Genomic DNA, 18,364 nt, shown 5'->3' with positions numbered 1-18,364 from the left:
GGGTCACCAGCCTTTTTTTCGAGAAATTGATGGTTGTATTTTAGTGGAAAGTCGCCATTTTGACACTATTATAACACTTTCACCACAGGTTCCTATGGCAGAGATATTATGCAATTTCTCAAAATCTAGCCTGGTGACATAGGCTGAAAAAATCATATATTGTTAATGATGGAGTACATTTTGTTCTGAATTATTTAAGAAATCTGGGTTTTAAAAAAGTGTCAAAAATTGCAATTTTTTTTTAACATTGTGTTCTATGGAATTGTTCCAAAAATAACAATTTTTAAGAAATATTAGGACACGCTTCTCAAAAAGCTTAACTGTAACACACAAAATAATGCTATTTCATTGTACCATGAGACATTAGCTTCATGATTGTACATAACAAACTAATGAACATTGTCATGCGATTTATGACCAATTTTGTCAGAAATTATGACTAGGCTTCTACCTTAAGACCCGTGCTCAAAACATAACATTTCTGTATATATCCATCGGCGAATATTGATCAGAGCGTGTACTAATAGAAAATGCAGATTATATTAACAGAAAAGGAATTATTTAGTAAAATTTCAAGCACTTCACCGTCAATTCCATTTCCTCTGGCACTTTAGCTGGAAGCAGACCAGAAAATCACCATTGGCGCAGACGCTGACTAGAGTGCGCCCTCTGTAATTTTGACGCGCACTTTCAGTTCCCGTATGTGCATCACACAAGGGGACTAATGAGTTTGGTATGTCCGTATGTCTGTGTGAGCAAAATGGCCAAAAATCTTGAGCAGGTTTTCAGCAAACCTTTGTATAATGCGCGTCACAGTTTCCTGGGACTGATGGCAAAGAATATATGTGTACTGTCTCCCTCAGTAGTATAAAAAATGTTATGACAAATAATGAAAATAATAATACTCGCTTCATGAATACTTGGGAAACTAGATAAATATTAAATTCGGATAGATAATGATTTAACTCATTTTGGATTACCAATGGATGTTGTTAAAGATGCGTTATGAACAAAAAAAAATAATTATTGGCATTGTTGTTTGATACTTTATAGACAAATACATTGGATTTGTCATGGTCTGAAAACTCTAAAATCCACTAACACACATGTGCTCTGGACGTTTTGTTACATACAATAACACTCATTTCACGTGCGTATCAGTTGTCATCTAACGAATACTGTTGTGTGTCCTGCAAATGCGTTTAGTTGATGATAAATCATAATCCGATTTGGTCTACAGTATAGAGTATCATTGATTAAGATGATAGTAAGGTCATTTCGAAATCTTACTCATCCACACGAGTGACGTCAAAGTCACAGTTGGACGTCTTTCAACTGCAATATTGAATTTCTAAACGTTGTTTAAATATTTATGATTTAACTGTAAACCACGTCTACGGGTGATGCGAATGAGTGTGTAATGCAATAGGTTTAAAGCGGGGGAGTCGTCACCTGTGCATGCGTCAGTCGGCCATAGTGTGTAATTGTTTGCAAACAAGCGTCTACCCATGGGCTTTTGCCTTTTCAGCGTGTGTTGTTATTGTCGCTTGGGACTCAATTCCCACGCGTGCACAGGTGACGACACCCCCCCCCCGCTTTAAATTCGGGGAACAAATTCAGGTCAGCTGTAATTCCAATTCTTGACATAGTATGTAATTTAGAAAACAGATAAATAAATTAAAATGAAATATTTACTATATTTACTATTATCGTTGTTCGTGGTCAGTAGATCGCAAATTTAGATCGCAAACTTCCGCCCGGATTGACCCATACCCCGAATGTGACCATTGCAGAGGTCAAAATCTTTGATGAAGAATAATTCGCACACATATTTTTCATAATGTTTGCTGTTCTGTGCTTTGACATTTCACCTTTAATTCGTAATGCCTATACTCTGGTATTCCGAGGTGGAATGATGACATCCAGTCTGATGGGCCCGCACAGAAACTTGTCTGCAAAATGCTGATTACAGTCCACATGTATATTTGGGGCGTTTCGCATATTATATACCCCAGATCCGTCCATCTAATTGTTCATATATCTAACTCGCACGTACTGATTTCGTATTTGACGCAAGGATAATCAGATGAAATGTATATATTATAGTTGACATTAGTATTAATGAAAGAAACAATCATATGATATTCTCTAGACAAAAAAAAAAAAGCTTTTATTAAAACTCTTCACATCCAAGTTTTATTACGTGTAATGAGACTAAGCGAGCAGTGCATCGTGTGTGCTGTGCTCGTCATCACGCTTCGGGCGGGGATGTTGTGAGTCTCGGTTTCCTGGCTATAGTAGTACTACACAAGTCTCTAATCAGCGCCTGACACTAAACGTTGCAGAAAACAAATTTCTCCTATTCTTCGCTATGGTGGCAGCTACACAGATTCCTAGCACCACTATCAACGCATTTCGCGTTATTATACTCTTTGAGGGGCCCTCTCTCTTTTAGATTCCCGGCTTGTCGTTGAGCAGGGTTTGACCAACTCGTTTGATAGCTGCATAGGCTTCTTCGCATGTTGGTGTTATTTCATATTCGGGTAAGAGGAATCCATATTCACCAAGATCTCGTAGTTCCACGGTATATGAATGCACCACACCGAGAACGCCATACACCCAATCTATGCTCATGCCAGAGGCTGGATCTGAAAATACACAATGGGAAAATTACTGACACAAGTGCGTTTGTCACTTTAAACACACACACAAAAATAACTCACACAGGAGGGACACTAATAAATTAACATATGCTTACACATTACTCCGCCAGAGTTGCCGTATGTATATGTCTGGCCATGCGTTTCAACTATCGCCTGCACTGCCAACTTTGCCATCTGATTCTGTGAAGACAAAACGGATATCGAAAGTAAGCAACGCCACGGCACGTCAGCAATTTCCAATTAGTAGCATGTACTGTCTATAATGTTCCCAATTTAATATAGAATTTTGCTATTAACCCAGTAAATTCTTCATCACGTGATAGGAAATTACGTCATCACTATAACATATACCTGTTGCTCGTAATCATCTTCCGGGGTGTTCTCGGCGACATAACTCCATGGATACAGCCACAATTGAGAGTAACTATGGAGATCCAGGAAAAGTCGGAAATTGGTATTTGACGTTCTTGATAAGAAAGTCGCCAGAGCATGGATTTCAGGCTCAGAGAAAGCAAATGGTCCCATATACTCGTTACTACAAGGATCCGAACTAGCGCCCTCTCCTGCAATGGATGCCACAGGGTGATTAATATGCACAAATATATACATGAATAGTAACGGTAATAGTCCTACTAGCTTCCATGAATAAATGTACAAAGACGAATATCATGAAGCCACACAACAATAACAGATACGTTAACAGTAAAGGGTAATATCGACTGACTGACATTGTGGGTGAACCCATCCGGGGACACTCCTATATATAAATAAATGTAATGATGTCACGCAATGGCAGGTTGGGCGAGAAGTTATCCCCTACGGCTCTTGAGACCGGCGATAGAGCTTTGTAGACGTACCTCGCACTAATCTGCCCAAAATTGCGTGACATCAAGTTTCTAAGACAGACATTCAGATAATTAGTTTTCCCAAAAAATAATGACACAAGTTAATTGTTAGAATAACTTAGATCCAATCCAATCAATTTACAAAACGTTGAGTCTCGAGTGAACTTATGTCTTACACCAGAAATAATAACGCGGTGTCATTCAAGGACACGAATAAGGCCATTCAAGGCGGAAATGAATTCGAGGTTAAACTTTCAACAAACGAAAGAAAGTCATTTTTCCAACATGACGATACCGCACAGAATAACTGTGCAAGTGTCACATAATTATTGATTTATTGATTGAAAAAAATGACAATTTTGGAATAATGTCTATAGGAATCAATAAATAAATTTGTCTAATAATTTGGGACAACCATAATTAATTATTTATCTTATTACTAAATATGATTTTTTTTCACCACTTGTAACCGCCGAACGAAAATTTTGAGATAAGATATTTACACTATATGCTAATATATGGCTCAAAAATCACAATATTCACGGATAATAGTTGTTCAATAACCATCATGATAATATAATAATAATCTGTTTCGATGGTAGACAACTATTATTCTTTTTCGTGCCACTTGTCTAGTTAAAATACGTTTAAAAGGTTTAATGTAACAGTTTGATGAATCATTACAGGTATTATGTGTGACCCCAGTTTGTGAAAACTGGTTATGCACACAAAGTTAAAATGAAATGCTTAATAATTACCAGTTGAATTATTATTTTCTTAAACAAATTAAACATACTGGAAGTTGAATAAGTTATCTCTAATGGTAGGATCACTGAATGCAGTGAAAATTAACACGGAGATCTATTAAAAGATAGCAGGAGGGTAATTATTAAAAATGTCACGGAATTGTTTGTAAGCATTAAGTTACGCGCCATAACTGTTGTATTGTAACGAAACAGGGCCTCGGCGGACCTCGAAGTTTAACCTGTTTAATAATTATGTCGGGATTTGTTAAACATCACGAAAAAGACACAACATTCTCAGTAAAATAAATTAAGTTATGCATAAATTGCTATCATGACTGAAACCCAAAAATGTATCCATGAACTGTTTGTTTGACAAATTGTGCAAAACGAGCCTAGAATTATTTTGCATAAATTTGTTTTTTGACTACAGAAATGAGGCTGTATTTTATAATTGCCATCGCCAATGAGGTTATATTTTAACAGGCGTGCGTTTGTGTGTTTGCTTGTTTGTCTGTCTGTAAGCAGGATAACTCAGAAAGTTATAGATGAGTGACATATTCAGGAGGAGTTGCAATTTGAAAATAAGTACCAATCATTTAGAGGTAGGTCGAGATTTGGATCTCGTTGTCTTGGTAAAAATAATGTTTTATTTTCATTCATTGCCGCAAGTGGTTTCAAACACGTTTTTCAACTTTTCCGATTTTGATTTTGGCGGACGAATTTTAGTTAACTGTTTTATAGAATATGGTACAACGGTACAAAAAATCATTATAAAACTGAAGTCACATAATAAAATTATGTATTTTTCAACAATAAGTAGATCCATTCATGGTAATTATTCAACGTTGTTCATCATGATAGCCCAATTTGTTCAAGCCCATTTTTTTCCGAATAGAGGGGTGTCTGAGTATAGGTGTGTAACTTACCTCCCCACTTGTACCCATAGTTTCTATTACCATCCACACCAACACATGTTGTGCCCATATTCATGGAACGAGTTTTTCTCCACAGCCGATCCTAAAGGCAATAAAACATATCATGAATATTATTATATTAATTCAGTACCTTCTAATCATTGAACGGCATGCTTTTATTTATACTCCTTGACAGAATACCGTTTCTATAAATCGCGCCCTCAAGCGATTTAGCTTTTCAGTGACGTGAAATGTACATTAAGGATGACGTTCATAGCATCGATATTTTTTTATCTTTTATTGCTAATCAAAACAAAATATTTTTTTTTTAATTTACCACAATATAAATGACGAAAGACTACACATCTAAATATAGTTGTTTTATTTAAACCACATTGCTTACCCTCATCTACGCCATTTTGGAGTCGCGTGAGCTTTCGTCGCTAGAGGGCGCAACTTAATAAAAAAAGTGTTTCAAAATAATATATACTCGCTCAATATATACTTGAGCGCGGACACTCCATGTTGACATTATATATGTCGCACACATGAACAAAACAACATTACATGGTAAAAATCCTCAGCTTACCGTGGTCCACGTATAAACATATCCATCTGGATTTAATACTGGCATCACGTACCAATCATACACGCGCAACAATTCGTCCACTACGGGATCCACGCCGACTTCGCTGACAATCTAACGGAAACGATGACGATGAATTGGGATTTAGAAATGCATAACCACGATTATAATGAAACAAAATGACACAAATCCGATAAAATTATCAAAATCAAATTAAATGAAGTACGGGCTTGTATTCCAAACAAACGATTAAGTAGGTATATTTGACAAACAATTAAGTTGCCCTATGGACAGGTTTCTTGTGATTAAACCGGTAATTGCCCATGGTTTCATTGTTAAGAGGATGATACGACAATCCTCGGCTAATCACCTCCTTAAGGTTTTTAATATGACAACAATTTAGCTTACTTGGTTGGCAAGATAAAGGGCAACGGCCGTTGATATCCATTCACGCGCATGGACTTCGGAATTGATCCAAAAGGAGTCTTTACTCTTGTTACTCGGGAAGCCAATCTGTAGTAGAAAAAAAATCATTCAAGGAAACTATGCTGGTTATAATTCGCCGGTTTCTCAACTGAGAAGTTGATTGCGTTTGTACCAACTCATCCATGAGACACCAATAATGTTCAATAAAAAACCTACAAACACGCGGTGTTTTCCTTGTTACCGTAACCATTCGAACTGATTAGTTCATACAATTTTAAACGTATATCCCCCCCCCCCCATCGTCGCACCCGACATACAGGCTAAAACACGTTTTAAATATTTAATCTTAATTTAATTACGGTAAGTTACGTCATTCTATTGTTTAATCTTAAAATGTTGGATTGTTTGGAAGCGTGTTCATCAACAATAATAAATCCAACCATATTAAATGAATTGTGCCTTATTATATATTATTATTATTATGTGTCGCAGAGCAAAACTGAACAGTGGAATAATACAAGACAATATTGCCGACAAACATCTATCAACTGTTCCCCTTGAGTCAACTCACCTTCAATGCTTGTAGTTTCCTACCCTCGTATGACTTTCCAATGTCAACCAATGTCACATATTCGCTGTGATCTCCTGAGAACGCCCGCATAAATCTGGTAATCTGAACGGAAATATTATGCATTAGCATCTTGTAACGTGGTCGCGAGACTACCCACGCAACGCAGTATGCGGGAGCGTAAATATCGGAACATTTTGTGCTTTTTGTATTTCTTGAATTTGAGTATAATTTTAACAGAAATCGTTGAATATCGCTGATTAAATTTACATGGGAAACTAAACTTGCTTGTTCTTCTTGGCGTATCAGAGGGGAGTTAGAAAAGAAACGTGGCCAAATAGTTAATAGAATAGATGATGATCTAGAAGAGCTGGAGACATTTTTTTTTATGAAAGTTGGTACTACATAAATATATATTTTGCTCTCACGCCAAACATGTTGTAAAACGGAGAATTTATACAGAAATGTGAAAGTCGTATTATAATTGACCAAACAAAATCCACATTGATTTCATTTTAAGCAATATTTGTCAAATACTCTCTCTTATCGAAAGTTAGTTTGAACCGACAACGAGTCACGGTCTGACCTAATTTCCATGCATCTTATAAGAATTTTAAAAAAAACGTTGTTTATTGAACAGCACAATATATTCGTTTATTGACGAAATGATGAAATACGTAATTTAATACACTCGTGAAACGTACCAGTAATTCAAGTGAATGGATACTTGCGAGGTTTATTATCGCTCGGACAAGTGCAAGGTCCATGATAACAAAAACAAACGATTATCACAGACTGGACTAGTTATTCGGAAAGGTTTAATCCTACCTCATCAAGCGGATGATAGACGGACAAATCAAACATTCCCTGCGTGGGTTCTGCTAATCTCGTTGTGTTGCTCTGCTTATCAATCGTTCTCTGCACGTCTTTTTGCAGTACCGAATAATTCAGGTTGGTTGACTTTAATATCTGTTGAATTTCAGGCGTGACTAGGAGATCAAAGGTCGCCGAAGAACGCCGCCACACATCAAGCTGAAATAGAAATAATGAGGGATGAGAAGCTGGCAGCTAATTACAATTCTTTAATAATTGATAGAACGAACAAATAATTTAAACGATAGTAGAAAAAACGTGTAACTCCATCGAAACGTGATATTGATAATGTGGAAAAATACATTCATCAAAGTTCTAATGTGACGGGGATTACGCGAATCGTTTAGCCTAAGTGTACTTGTCTATGTAATTTTATTTGTTGAATAAAAAAAAAAGATTAGCCTAAGTGGCTGAGTACCTGGGATGTCGGGATGATTGTAGTTACTTTGTCATAATCACCATATTTGAATCGCCACACCTGGTATCTAATAATGTCAATAAAATCAACATTTGTTACCTCTAGATCACGGGAAAAAATGTTTAAGTCCCACATTGTTTATTTTTTTCGATACTAAAATTTGAAAAAAACCCGGATAATATTCAATCATCAAATGTACTGCACATGAACATAGCGCCTTCATCGCTGTTTGTAGAAGATGTGTCGATCGAAATCGAAATGGTAACTCGACACGGAGTTCAACAACTCGGAGACCCAAGCATAATTAAATTTATCTCTTAAATTTCCCAATTCACGGAACTTAAAGTGAGTTTTAAAGCAGTATTACTCGTGTTGTTGAGACCTTGTGAATAATCTATATAAATGATATGATATCCGTATTTTGGTCGAAGAAATACTCAACAACGCATGCGCGTCAGCTTTACTGATACGTACAATTTAAATGCTTGTGTTTTAGTATATATTAGAAATACTGCAGTTCCAATAGACTAGAAAAGTCAGAACTTCTTTTTTGTTTTACAAAATGAAATAATTAATTGTTTTAAATCCTTTTAGCGTGGTCGCGAAAACTAACATACCCGCGAAAGAAATCCGGTCACGCTAGTTTTCGCGATCACGTGACGCTAAAGGCTAAATTGACAATTAATTATTTTTGTTTGTAAAAAGAAGACCCGACTTTCAAATTATCAACATCGTCGCTTTAACAAGGTAAAGTATGTTATGATTTGGTATATTAAGACGTATTGGTAATTCGATTCGAAGAAAAGATTTTGTACTGGATACTAATTTGGAAATTTTTGTTTTGTTCAGAAATAACTCCATTAACTCTATTTCGGAGGAAAGTGTCTTGCTTTTCTTTGTACCGACACGAACTGTATCTTGAGTAAGTCTGGTATGCAAATGAGTTTATAAATGAGGTCAAAGGGGCCATCGGGAATGACATGAGGTTTATTTGTTCCCAAACTTTGAACAGTTATTTGGTTCACGGATGACGTCACTGCGCATGCGCATGGCACATTTGAACACTTGACTTATTTGAAGGTCACGGTGTTCGCGGTAGTTTGAACCTGACAGATACTCCAGATTTCCACGATTTTGTATATTATGGTTTTATTTTTAACTCACTTAAAAATGTGGTTGTGGAACTACCTTTTGTGTAAAAATGGCAAAAACATGAAAAGGGCAAGGTTGGTTTCTACCAGGAAAATACACAAATTTTTGGCATTTTTTCTAAAACCAAGATTTGTACCGATTAAAACACCCAAAAGACTACCAAAATCTATAAGTAAGTATTACGTTTGAAACAAAATATTGTAACAGCATTTTCATCTAATTTAATATAGGTCAAAATACCCGCGAACGATATACCCACATGTTTTTAGTAGGTCCATTGTAGGTTAGGTTGGTCCATGCCATTTTCGGTGTGCATAACCAATAAGACACGTTCAACTTGATTCATAGTAATTACCTTATACCCATTCATACCCAGGGTCAGAGTCAGAGTCAGTCGGGTATGAGGTATTGGCACCATGACCTCAAGTTATTCAAAAGTGTCGAAGCCTCCTTCTCACTTTTATATAAGCCGCATCAAAAACGCAAGTTATTGACGGAAGTGACATACGTACCCATCGTAACGAACTCCGAGTGCGGCATTGCCAAATACACACCAGCTACACAGCAGAAGACCGCTAACACTCCACAAAGAAACCATCATTGGTAATACGGGTAGCACACCGAAAAGACACACTACAACCAGACACGCCGCGACCAGACACGATAGTGGCAAAGTTTACTGAAGGGCGCTGACCAGACACGGTAGTGGCAAAGTTCACTGAAGGGCCGAGCAGGTATTTGCATACACGGCGTCCAGTACATTCGCGGGTTAATATTTGAAGCACATTTCCGGTCTTAATTAATTATAATATATCGGACAAGATTGTTGATAGGACTCAGTGAATTCCTTTTAAAGTATTGAGGCCGTCCCCAAATTATTTATCTATAGATGTTTTGGACAGGTAAATTTTAAGTCAGATAAATTCGCAGTACTCGGACTCTTCTGGTTATAAAGCGCCCCCTTCCACGATAAAATGTCAAAGCCAAGGACGGCGGACTGTGGCCTTGACATTTGATCTCGAAACAGTTTTTATATCGCAAAAGTCCCCCCTCCCATTACTCGGGCCTTGTATGAATAATCGCGCTGAGTCCCCTGTCTGAATGAACCGTTACTGTAATTGCAATATCTCCCCACCAAGGAATGTATAAAGAGTTAATTTAAATGTGCGGTAAATAACTTGATTTACTATTTTTTACGTATTCGTTATTGCACATAAGCTGGATTATTGTAAATTACAAACTTGTTTTTGCCGCGGCGATGGGTGACGACGATTTACGCACGTGCGCACTGATGATGCCATTTAATTACCGGCACTCGTAACATTAAATCTTGTTGTGTATGTTCAAAACTTCATCAAACTGAATGTTTCCGTTTAAACTACTCCATCACATTTTGTGCGCCAATGATCTGTATCAAATGCAATCTCAGAAAGTGGACGATCCATCTTTGTCACGTTGAAACACGGACTAGAAACCATTGTACACAGTCTCAGTCTTGTTGAATGGTGCAAACTTGGAAATAAATATTTTCGGTTACTATTTACAAAATATTCGATGAAAGACATATTTTTTACCAGTTGCCAACCGTCAATTATGTCCACTGGGTAACAAATATTTAAAAAATATAGAAAAATACATAAAATCCGCGAATTATTGTGGGAAAAAAGGTTTCCAAGCCTCCAAAAAATAATTCCGGGTTCTTTAGAATTTCCAAATGTATTAAAGGGAAACCTTCCAAGCCCAGGGATTGCACCAACGAATCATGGGATAACATTGTTTATATTATTTACAAAGCTAATCTATCTTTTGTTATCGATTGTAATTTTAATCCAGAAAGTAAATTTGTTGTGAGATTAGGCTTAACTGGAAGTGCCCCTTTAAACCATCAAATGCAAAATTCAGAAATCATTTCATGTCGTTCAAAACGTTAAGCCAGTTATTAAATATCGACATGATATTGTGATCATTTGCGAAATAGGATCGACGTTCATATATATGATCGAAACAAACACAGCTAAAGTTTGAAAATGCAATTCTTTTTATTTGTGACCGATTGATGTTGTTGCTTTATTATATTCGCTGTTCTGTGTGATGAATTTGTTTTTGCGTATCTGTTAATCGACTTAATTAGCTGAATAGCTGTGTTATGTCTGACATCGTTTAGACTATGTGATGTTCTGGACGGAACTCGACTCAGTGATTTGGAACTAATTACGAGATAACCGTCGCTATTCATACTACTATTTCTGACAGTTAGTATTCGTAGTTATTAATGTAGTGAACGATTAATCAAAAGATATGACGTTTCCAGTACTTAGTGTGATTGGCTTTATGATTGAAGGTTATGCCTTAGAGTCTTTTTACTGCTTTGTAATTGGTTAGAGTTTTGAAAATGAATAAAGAGTTTTTAGTTGGTCTTGGCGAGTACACCAGAACAGACGCAGTCTTGGAGAGTCTTGGGGTGAGCCTTGAGGCAGTCCAGTCTTGGGCTAGTCTTGGGTCAGCCTTGCAATAGTCTTGGGGATTTTTCCACAGGGCGCTGTGTCTTATAGAGTGCTCGACTGATCGACTAAGACGAGAGTTGATACATATTTCGTTGTGTGTGTCTATTTGACTGTAAAGCTTAAGTAACTTTCCCGATCCCATACCTCAAGGGGACGCGATAGAGAGACGAGACGAGATTCCCCCTGACACGTGTGGAGAACCCCGAGAGTAGAATTTTACCCCTGATACGTGGTGTGAGAACCCTGGGCATTGCGTCTTACGCATATTGACATCCTGTGAAGAAAAGTGAAATGGCGAAGGTGTGTCTTTCTTGCGAACCGAACTAACAGCTCGATGGCAGAGACCACTCGGAAACTGCGCTTGACGACTAACGGCTTCACCCGAACGACACAGATGAACAACGCTGAAGAGATGAAGACTTCAGAGCCCCTTATGAAGGACGAGTATCGAATAGGACTGTATAATCAAGAATTGGGCGACATTAAAGACAAGAACGACCCGGACTAACGCGATGACAAGTGGAGACGCTTATAGACTTTGATTAGAACTTTAGCTATTTGTGTTTTGTATAGAGAACTGCTCGCTAAACACTGTAACGGACACTGTAACTCAAGACGTTGCACTCTTTTCCAGAATCCTAACCCTATTGTTCAGTATGTAATTGTGATAACTTCGTATCTATATTTAGTACGCTAAATGTTCTTTTGCTAGTGGTCACATGACCACTTTTGAGTTTGTAATGGTTTGCAGTTTCACAGAATAAAACTGAGTTTAACGTGTTAATTGCCGTTTTCCTGTGTGGATCATAAAGGTGGTGGTTAGGCAAACACATAACACATAAGGTTACCACATAAATGGCCACGGACGGTTGTTGTACTGCAGACTGTGTGTCAAAAAAGGCCAAGCTGTGTGCTTTGTAAATTAATGGTTACTGCATTTTCTGTGTGAAATACTACAACAGGAGGTATCGGACTCTGTGTGAGTTAAAATAGTAAGTCAGCATCTAAGAATTATTCACGTGAACTTCCGTTGCTAAAACGATATACCTAATTACGTATTCAGAATGGCGCTAATCATAAGCGTTAGCGAATTCGACCCAGAACTTGAGTCATGGACGGAATACAGTGAAAGATTGGAACATTATTTCGTAGCTAACAAAATAGTAGAGCCAGACGTGAAGAGATCTGTGTTAATTGCCATAATAGGTCCTAAGGCGTACAAACTTTTGCGAAATTTGTGCAAACCAAAAGAACGAAATGGTGAAAGTATAGCTGATTATTTGTCTTCCTTGAAATCGTAAACAGAACACTGTAATTTTAACTCTCTGTCTGAAGAACCCCAGGATCAGATGCTACATGATCAATTAATAGTTGGTATTAATGATGAGCGCATACAATCTAAACTGCTGTCCATTGAACCAAAAACAGGAGAAATTTTGTCATTCAAAAGAGTTTATGAAGTGGCCATAGCTGCAGAATGCGCAAAGAAAGATGTATATGATATGATATGAAGGACTCCCCTACCATACATAAAACTTATACAACGATAGCAAAACCATGTTGGAGGTGCGATGGTAATCACCAACCATACAACTGTACCTATAAGGACAAGACTTACTACAATTGTCAACAGAAAGGACATATTTCGCGTAAGTGCATGAATGAAAAGCGTCCAAATCAGACACTACAAAAACATTTCGTGGGAGAGGTCGTGGACGAAGCTATACTGGCAGCAGGAAACAAGTCAAGTCAACAACTAAAGGTGGTAGTACTCACCAAGTTGAAAAAATTGACAATGAGGTTTTGGAGGGAAATGATGTTGATGAAGATGACTATTATAGTTTTAATGAGATCAATTATTGTGAAGAAAATCTCAATAGAGCTAATCTGGGTAGAGTTGATCCTTTTATGTGTAAAATGAATATTGAAGGTCAATCAGTTGATTTAGAAATTGATACAGATGCAAGCTTTACTTTGTTAAATGCACAGGAATTAAAAAAAATATGTAGATTTAACCCAGAATTAAGGCAGAGGTTGCAGAAAGTTGATGTAATTTTGAAGACTTACACTGGTGAAACACTGGATGTCGATGGTGTCGTTAAGGTGGAGGTTGATTATAATGGTCAACACTTCACATTACCGGTGATTGTTGTATCAGGTACAGGGCAGAATTTGCTAGGTAGAAATTGGCTTGAAATTATTCAGTTAGACTGGAAAAAATTGGTACACCAAGTCAAGGTAGAGTCTAGTGATCATGATAGTTACTTGCATAGGGTAAAACAAAAGTATAATGATGTTTTTACACCAGGTTTGGGTAGTTATAATGGAGATAGTGCCAAGATTTATGTAAAGAGTGATGTGAAACCTAAATTTTTTAAGGCACGTCCCTTAGCTTTTGCGCTGAGAGAAGCCACTGATTCAGAGTTAGACAGGCTTGTAGAGAATGGTACTCTCACACCAGTACAGAATTCTGAGTGGGCAACACCTATTGTGGTAGTGTCAAAACCATCTGGGGGTGTTCGCATTTGTGGGGATTATAAAGTTACTATTAATCCTGTAGCTGAATCTGACACATTCCCATTACCCAAGATTGATAGTTTACTTGCAAATTTGGCTGGTGGTAAAACCTTTACAAAATTGGATTTGAGTAATGCCTATCAGCAAATGCTGCTGGAAGATGACTCCAAGAAATATTGTGTCGTCAACACTCATCGTGGTTTGTTCATGTATAATAGAGTTCCTTATGGAGTGAAAATGGCTCCCAGAATTTTTCAACGACATATGTATAATTTGTTAAGAGATATATCACATGTTACTGTATATATAGATGATATACTCATTACAGGTGTCTCTGATCAAGAGCACAAAGAAAACTTTGAGAAAGTTTTGAAAAGATTGCATGATAAGGGTCTTAAGATTAAGTTTGATATTTTTTAAACCAAGTGTAACCTATTTGGGTCATGAGATAGACTCAACAGGTATCCATCCTTCTAAGGATAAGGTTAGGGCTTTTGTGGATGCACCAAGACCAACTGACGTCCACACATTGAAGTCTTTCTTAGGTGGAATCAATTTTTATGGGGAATTCCTCAAGAATTTGTCCTCAGTGTTGGCGGCCTTATATAAATTACTACGTAAGGGTGTGTCATGGCATTGGTCGCAGCCACAACAGCAATCATTTAAAAACGCTAAGAAATTACTGATTTCAAGTGGTGACATGTACACTATGACCCATATAAACATATTGTATTGTCATGTGATGCTTCGCCTTATGGCATTGGTGCGGTTTTAGCACATAGAAATGATGAGGGTTCTGAGCATCCTATTGCTTTTGCCTCTAGAACCTTGAATGATGCTGAGAAAAACTATGCTCAGATTGATAGAGAGAGTTTATCTATCATGTTTGGAGTTAAACATTTTCATAATTATGTTTTTGGATTACATTTTACATTGGTCACTGACCATAAGCCTTTAGTTTCATTGTTTCATGAACACAAAGCTTTGCCTAGTATGGCCAGTGCTAGAGTGCAGCGTTGGGCAATTGCTCTTGCAGCGTACGATTATAATTTGGAATTCCGTAGTTGCCTAGATAATGGTAATGCTGATGCATTGAGTAGGTTACCATTGCCTAATAAACCAAAATCTGTACCAGTACCTACAGATACAATTTAATTGCTAGAGCACTTGTCAGGCCAACCCATTAGCGCTGATCATATTAGAAAATGGACAGCAGTGATCCACTTCATTTCAGAGTGCTGTCATTTGTTAAAAGGGGTTAGTCAAATGATTTTAAATCACAAGAGTTGAAACCGTTTTATGTACGTAGACATGAGCTCAGTGTACATGAAGGTTGTGGGGGTAATAGAGTGATTATTCCACCTGCTGGACAGCAGGAAATTTTATCTGAATTGCACGAGGCACATCCAGGCATCTCTGTAATGAAAGCTATAGCTAGATCATACGTTTGGTGGCCTCACATGGATCGTGATATTGAGAAAGCAGTTGAGAATTGTGAAATTTGTCAAATTCATAGAAGTAAACCTAGTAAGGCTTCATTGCATTCCTGGCTTTATCCAGAAAAACCTTGGGAAAGGGTGCACATCGACTATGCAGGACCATTTTAGGCAAAATGTTTTTGATTGTAATTGATGCATACTCAAAATGATTGGAAGTGAAAGTCATGAATAATTCTACGTCTACAGCAACTATTGCTGAATTGAAAGAGATATTTTGCACTCACGGCCTACCAGATATATTAGTTAGTGATAATGGTAGCCAATTCACAAGTAATGAATTCCAAAAAATCATGCTATATAATGGTATTAAGCATGTGACCTGTGCACCATTTCATCCAAGTTCTAACGGTTTAGCCGAACGAGCAGTTCAGACTTTCAAAAATGGAGTGAAAAAAATGAAACAAGGAAACATTAAAACTATTTTATTTAGATATCGTAGTTCTCCACATTGTGTAACTGGTGCTACACCAGCTAAGTTGTCTATGAACAAGGAACTGCGCACCCATTTGTCACTTGTTCACCCTGATTTTAGATCAAAGGTAATATCAAAACAGGCAACACAGAAATTGTATCATGACAAACATGTAAAATCACGAGTTTTTAATATTCATGATAATGTGCTAGTACTAAACTATAGTGGTAGAAGGAATAGATGGTTGCCAGGTGTTATTGTCGAAATCACTGGTCCTGTATCATACAAAATTCAATTGGTCGATGATAGAATTGTTAGAAGACATGTAGACCAGATTCGAATTAGGAAATTTGATAGTACTGTTAGTGAGACTAGGGTAAATGAGGAGTTACCATAGATTCCAATTGTTAGTAAACAAGTTACTCCTTCATTAAGTGTTCCAGTTTCTAACGAGGACTTAAATCCCAGTGTTGTTCTTGATACAAGTCCTAGTAACATTACTGATTGTAATCCTTGCCCAGATCACTCAATTATTCAGACTCCTCCAGATACCACTCCTAAAGATACAGTTAAACCAAAGATTTCTAGCCCAGGTGTTATTACTACTAGGTCTGGACGCATTGTCCAGATAAGTTGAACTTGTAATTCTGAGTTTATTCGTGTTTTAGGGGGAAGGGATGTGATAACTTCGTATCTATATTTAGTACGCTAGATGTTCTTTTGCTAGTGGTCAAATGACCACTTTTGAGTTTGTAATGGCGGCAAAGCTTGCCAAGTTGTAGTTTGCAGTTCCACAGAATAAAACTGAGTTTAACGTGTTAATTGCCATTTTCCTGTGTGGATCATAAAGGTGGTGGTCAGGCAAACATTCGGTTACCACAGTAATGTATTGCTTGCTTTTCCTATCGTTTTTACCGTTTTTTTTGTGGTGTCGAATTGTATGTATGTAAGCGCCCAGATCTTTTTTTGAACTGATATTTAGTGACGTGCGAGGTCCTTTATAACGATTTAAGCGCGCCTCAGTGGACAAGTATTTGCAACACAGTGTTATGAGTTTTGTGAAGTTTTATGGTGTTTTAATGAGTTTATGAGTACGGAATATGATGGGGAGAGTAATGCCCCAAAGGGTTTTTCAGAGTTTTGAGATTTGTCGAGTACAGAGATATCAATGTTTTAAGAGTTGTTTTTGTTTACGTGTTGTTTCGGAAGAGCACCTTTGCAGCGTTTCTTTTTGGAATTAGAGGTGGTGATTTATGAACGTGTTATTCCAGGAGGCATGGCTCAGTTTGAGTGAAGGGATGTGTGATGAATTTGTTTTTGCGTATCAGTTAATCGACTTAATTAGCTGAATGGCTGTGTTATGTCTGGCATCGTTTAGACCACGTGATGTTCTGGACGGAACTCGAGATAACCGTCGCTATTCGGACTACTATTTCTGACATTTAGTATTCGTAGTTATTAATGTAGTGAACGATTAATCAAAAGATATGACAATTGCAGTACTTAGTGTGATTGGCTTTATGATTGAAGGTTACGCCTTAGAGTCTTTTTACTGCTTTGTAATTCGTTAGAGTTTTGAAAATGAATAAAGAGTTTTTAGTTTGTCTTGGCGAGTACACCAGAACAGACGCAGTCCTGGAGAGTCTTGGGGTGAGCCTTGAGGTAGTCCAGTCTTGGGCTAGTCTTGGGTCAGCCTTGCGATAGTCTTGGGGATTTTTCCCCAGGGCGCTGTGTCTTATAGAGTGCTCGACTGATCGACTAAGACGAGAGTTGATACGTATTTCGTTGTGTGTGTCTATTTGACTGTAAAGCTTAAGTGACTTTCCCGATCCCATACCTCAAGGGGACGCAATAGAGATACGAGACGAGATTCCCCCGACACGTGTGGAGAACCTCAGAGGAGAAGAATTTTCCTCTGATAGTTCCCTCAATGAAGAAAAAGTGTCGTAGTTAACAGTTCTCGTGGTTGTAGTTGAAAAGTTGACATGCAATGATTTTCAGACATGTTATGATCAGTATGCAATCTTGCCCAATTTCAATTTAGTGCTATAACTCATATTATTTGATGGAATATGATTGGAAATATGGTTACAATACTTATTAAATCAAAGTAATATCCATATTTGATCTTAACACTGGTGAATGAATAACTTAGAAAGAAATAACGAATCACGTCGTGTGATTTGTTCCAGCAATTCTTTCAAAATATAAAGGGGACGCACTGATTGGTCTGTGTACCTA

The 18,364-nt window shown here is 37.4% G+C and overlaps 1 protein-coding gene across 1 annotated transcript; it reads right to left on the bottom strand.

Moving 5' to 3' along the window:
- Positions 1–1,631: 1,631 nt before the first annotated feature.
- On the bottom strand, positions 1,632–9,905 carry LOC100369125 (carboxypeptidase B-like). The gene is made up of 10 exons (XM_085491478.1): positions 9,704–9,905; positions 8,040–8,106; positions 7,577–7,780; positions 6,752–6,853; positions 6,163–6,267; positions 5,758–5,868; positions 5,181–5,271; positions 3,015–3,226; positions 2,759–2,843; positions 1,632–2,648 (listed from the first exon to the last, which is right to left on the bottom strand). Exons 1-10 carry the CDS (start codon positions 9,790–9,792, stop codon positions 2,452–2,454), a joined length of 1,263 nt encoding a protein of 420 aa, XP_085347604.1. The 5' UTR covers positions 9,793–9,905; the 3' UTR covers positions 1,632–2,451.
- Positions 9,906–18,364: the final 8,459 nt, after the last annotated feature.

The sequence above is a fragment of the Saccoglossus kowalevskii genome, chromosome 2, assembly GCF_978046115.1.
Source record: "Saccoglossus kowalevskii chromosome 2, keSacKowa6.1, whole genome shotgun sequence".
NCBI lineage: Eukaryota > Metazoa > Hemichordata > Enteropneusta > Harrimaniidae > Saccoglossus > Saccoglossus kowalevskii.
Note: the sequence above shows the minus strand (reverse complement) of the source record. Positions and strands in the feature narration are given on the sequence as shown.

Coding starts and splice junctions, on each gene's coding strand:
- LOC100369125 (XM_085491478.1), bottom strand. CDS start 9,792: ATGATGGTTTCTTTGTGGAGTGTTAGCGGTCTTCTGCTGTGTAGCTGG. Junction 5,869..6,162: donor CCCTTTATCTTGCCAACCAA/GTAAGCTAAATT, acceptor CGTTTCCGTTAG/ATTGTCAGCGAAGTCGGCGT. Junction 2,649..2,758: donor CAACTCTGGCGGAGTAATGT/GTAAGCATATGT, acceptor GTGTATTTTCAG/ATCCAGCCTCTGGCATGAGC.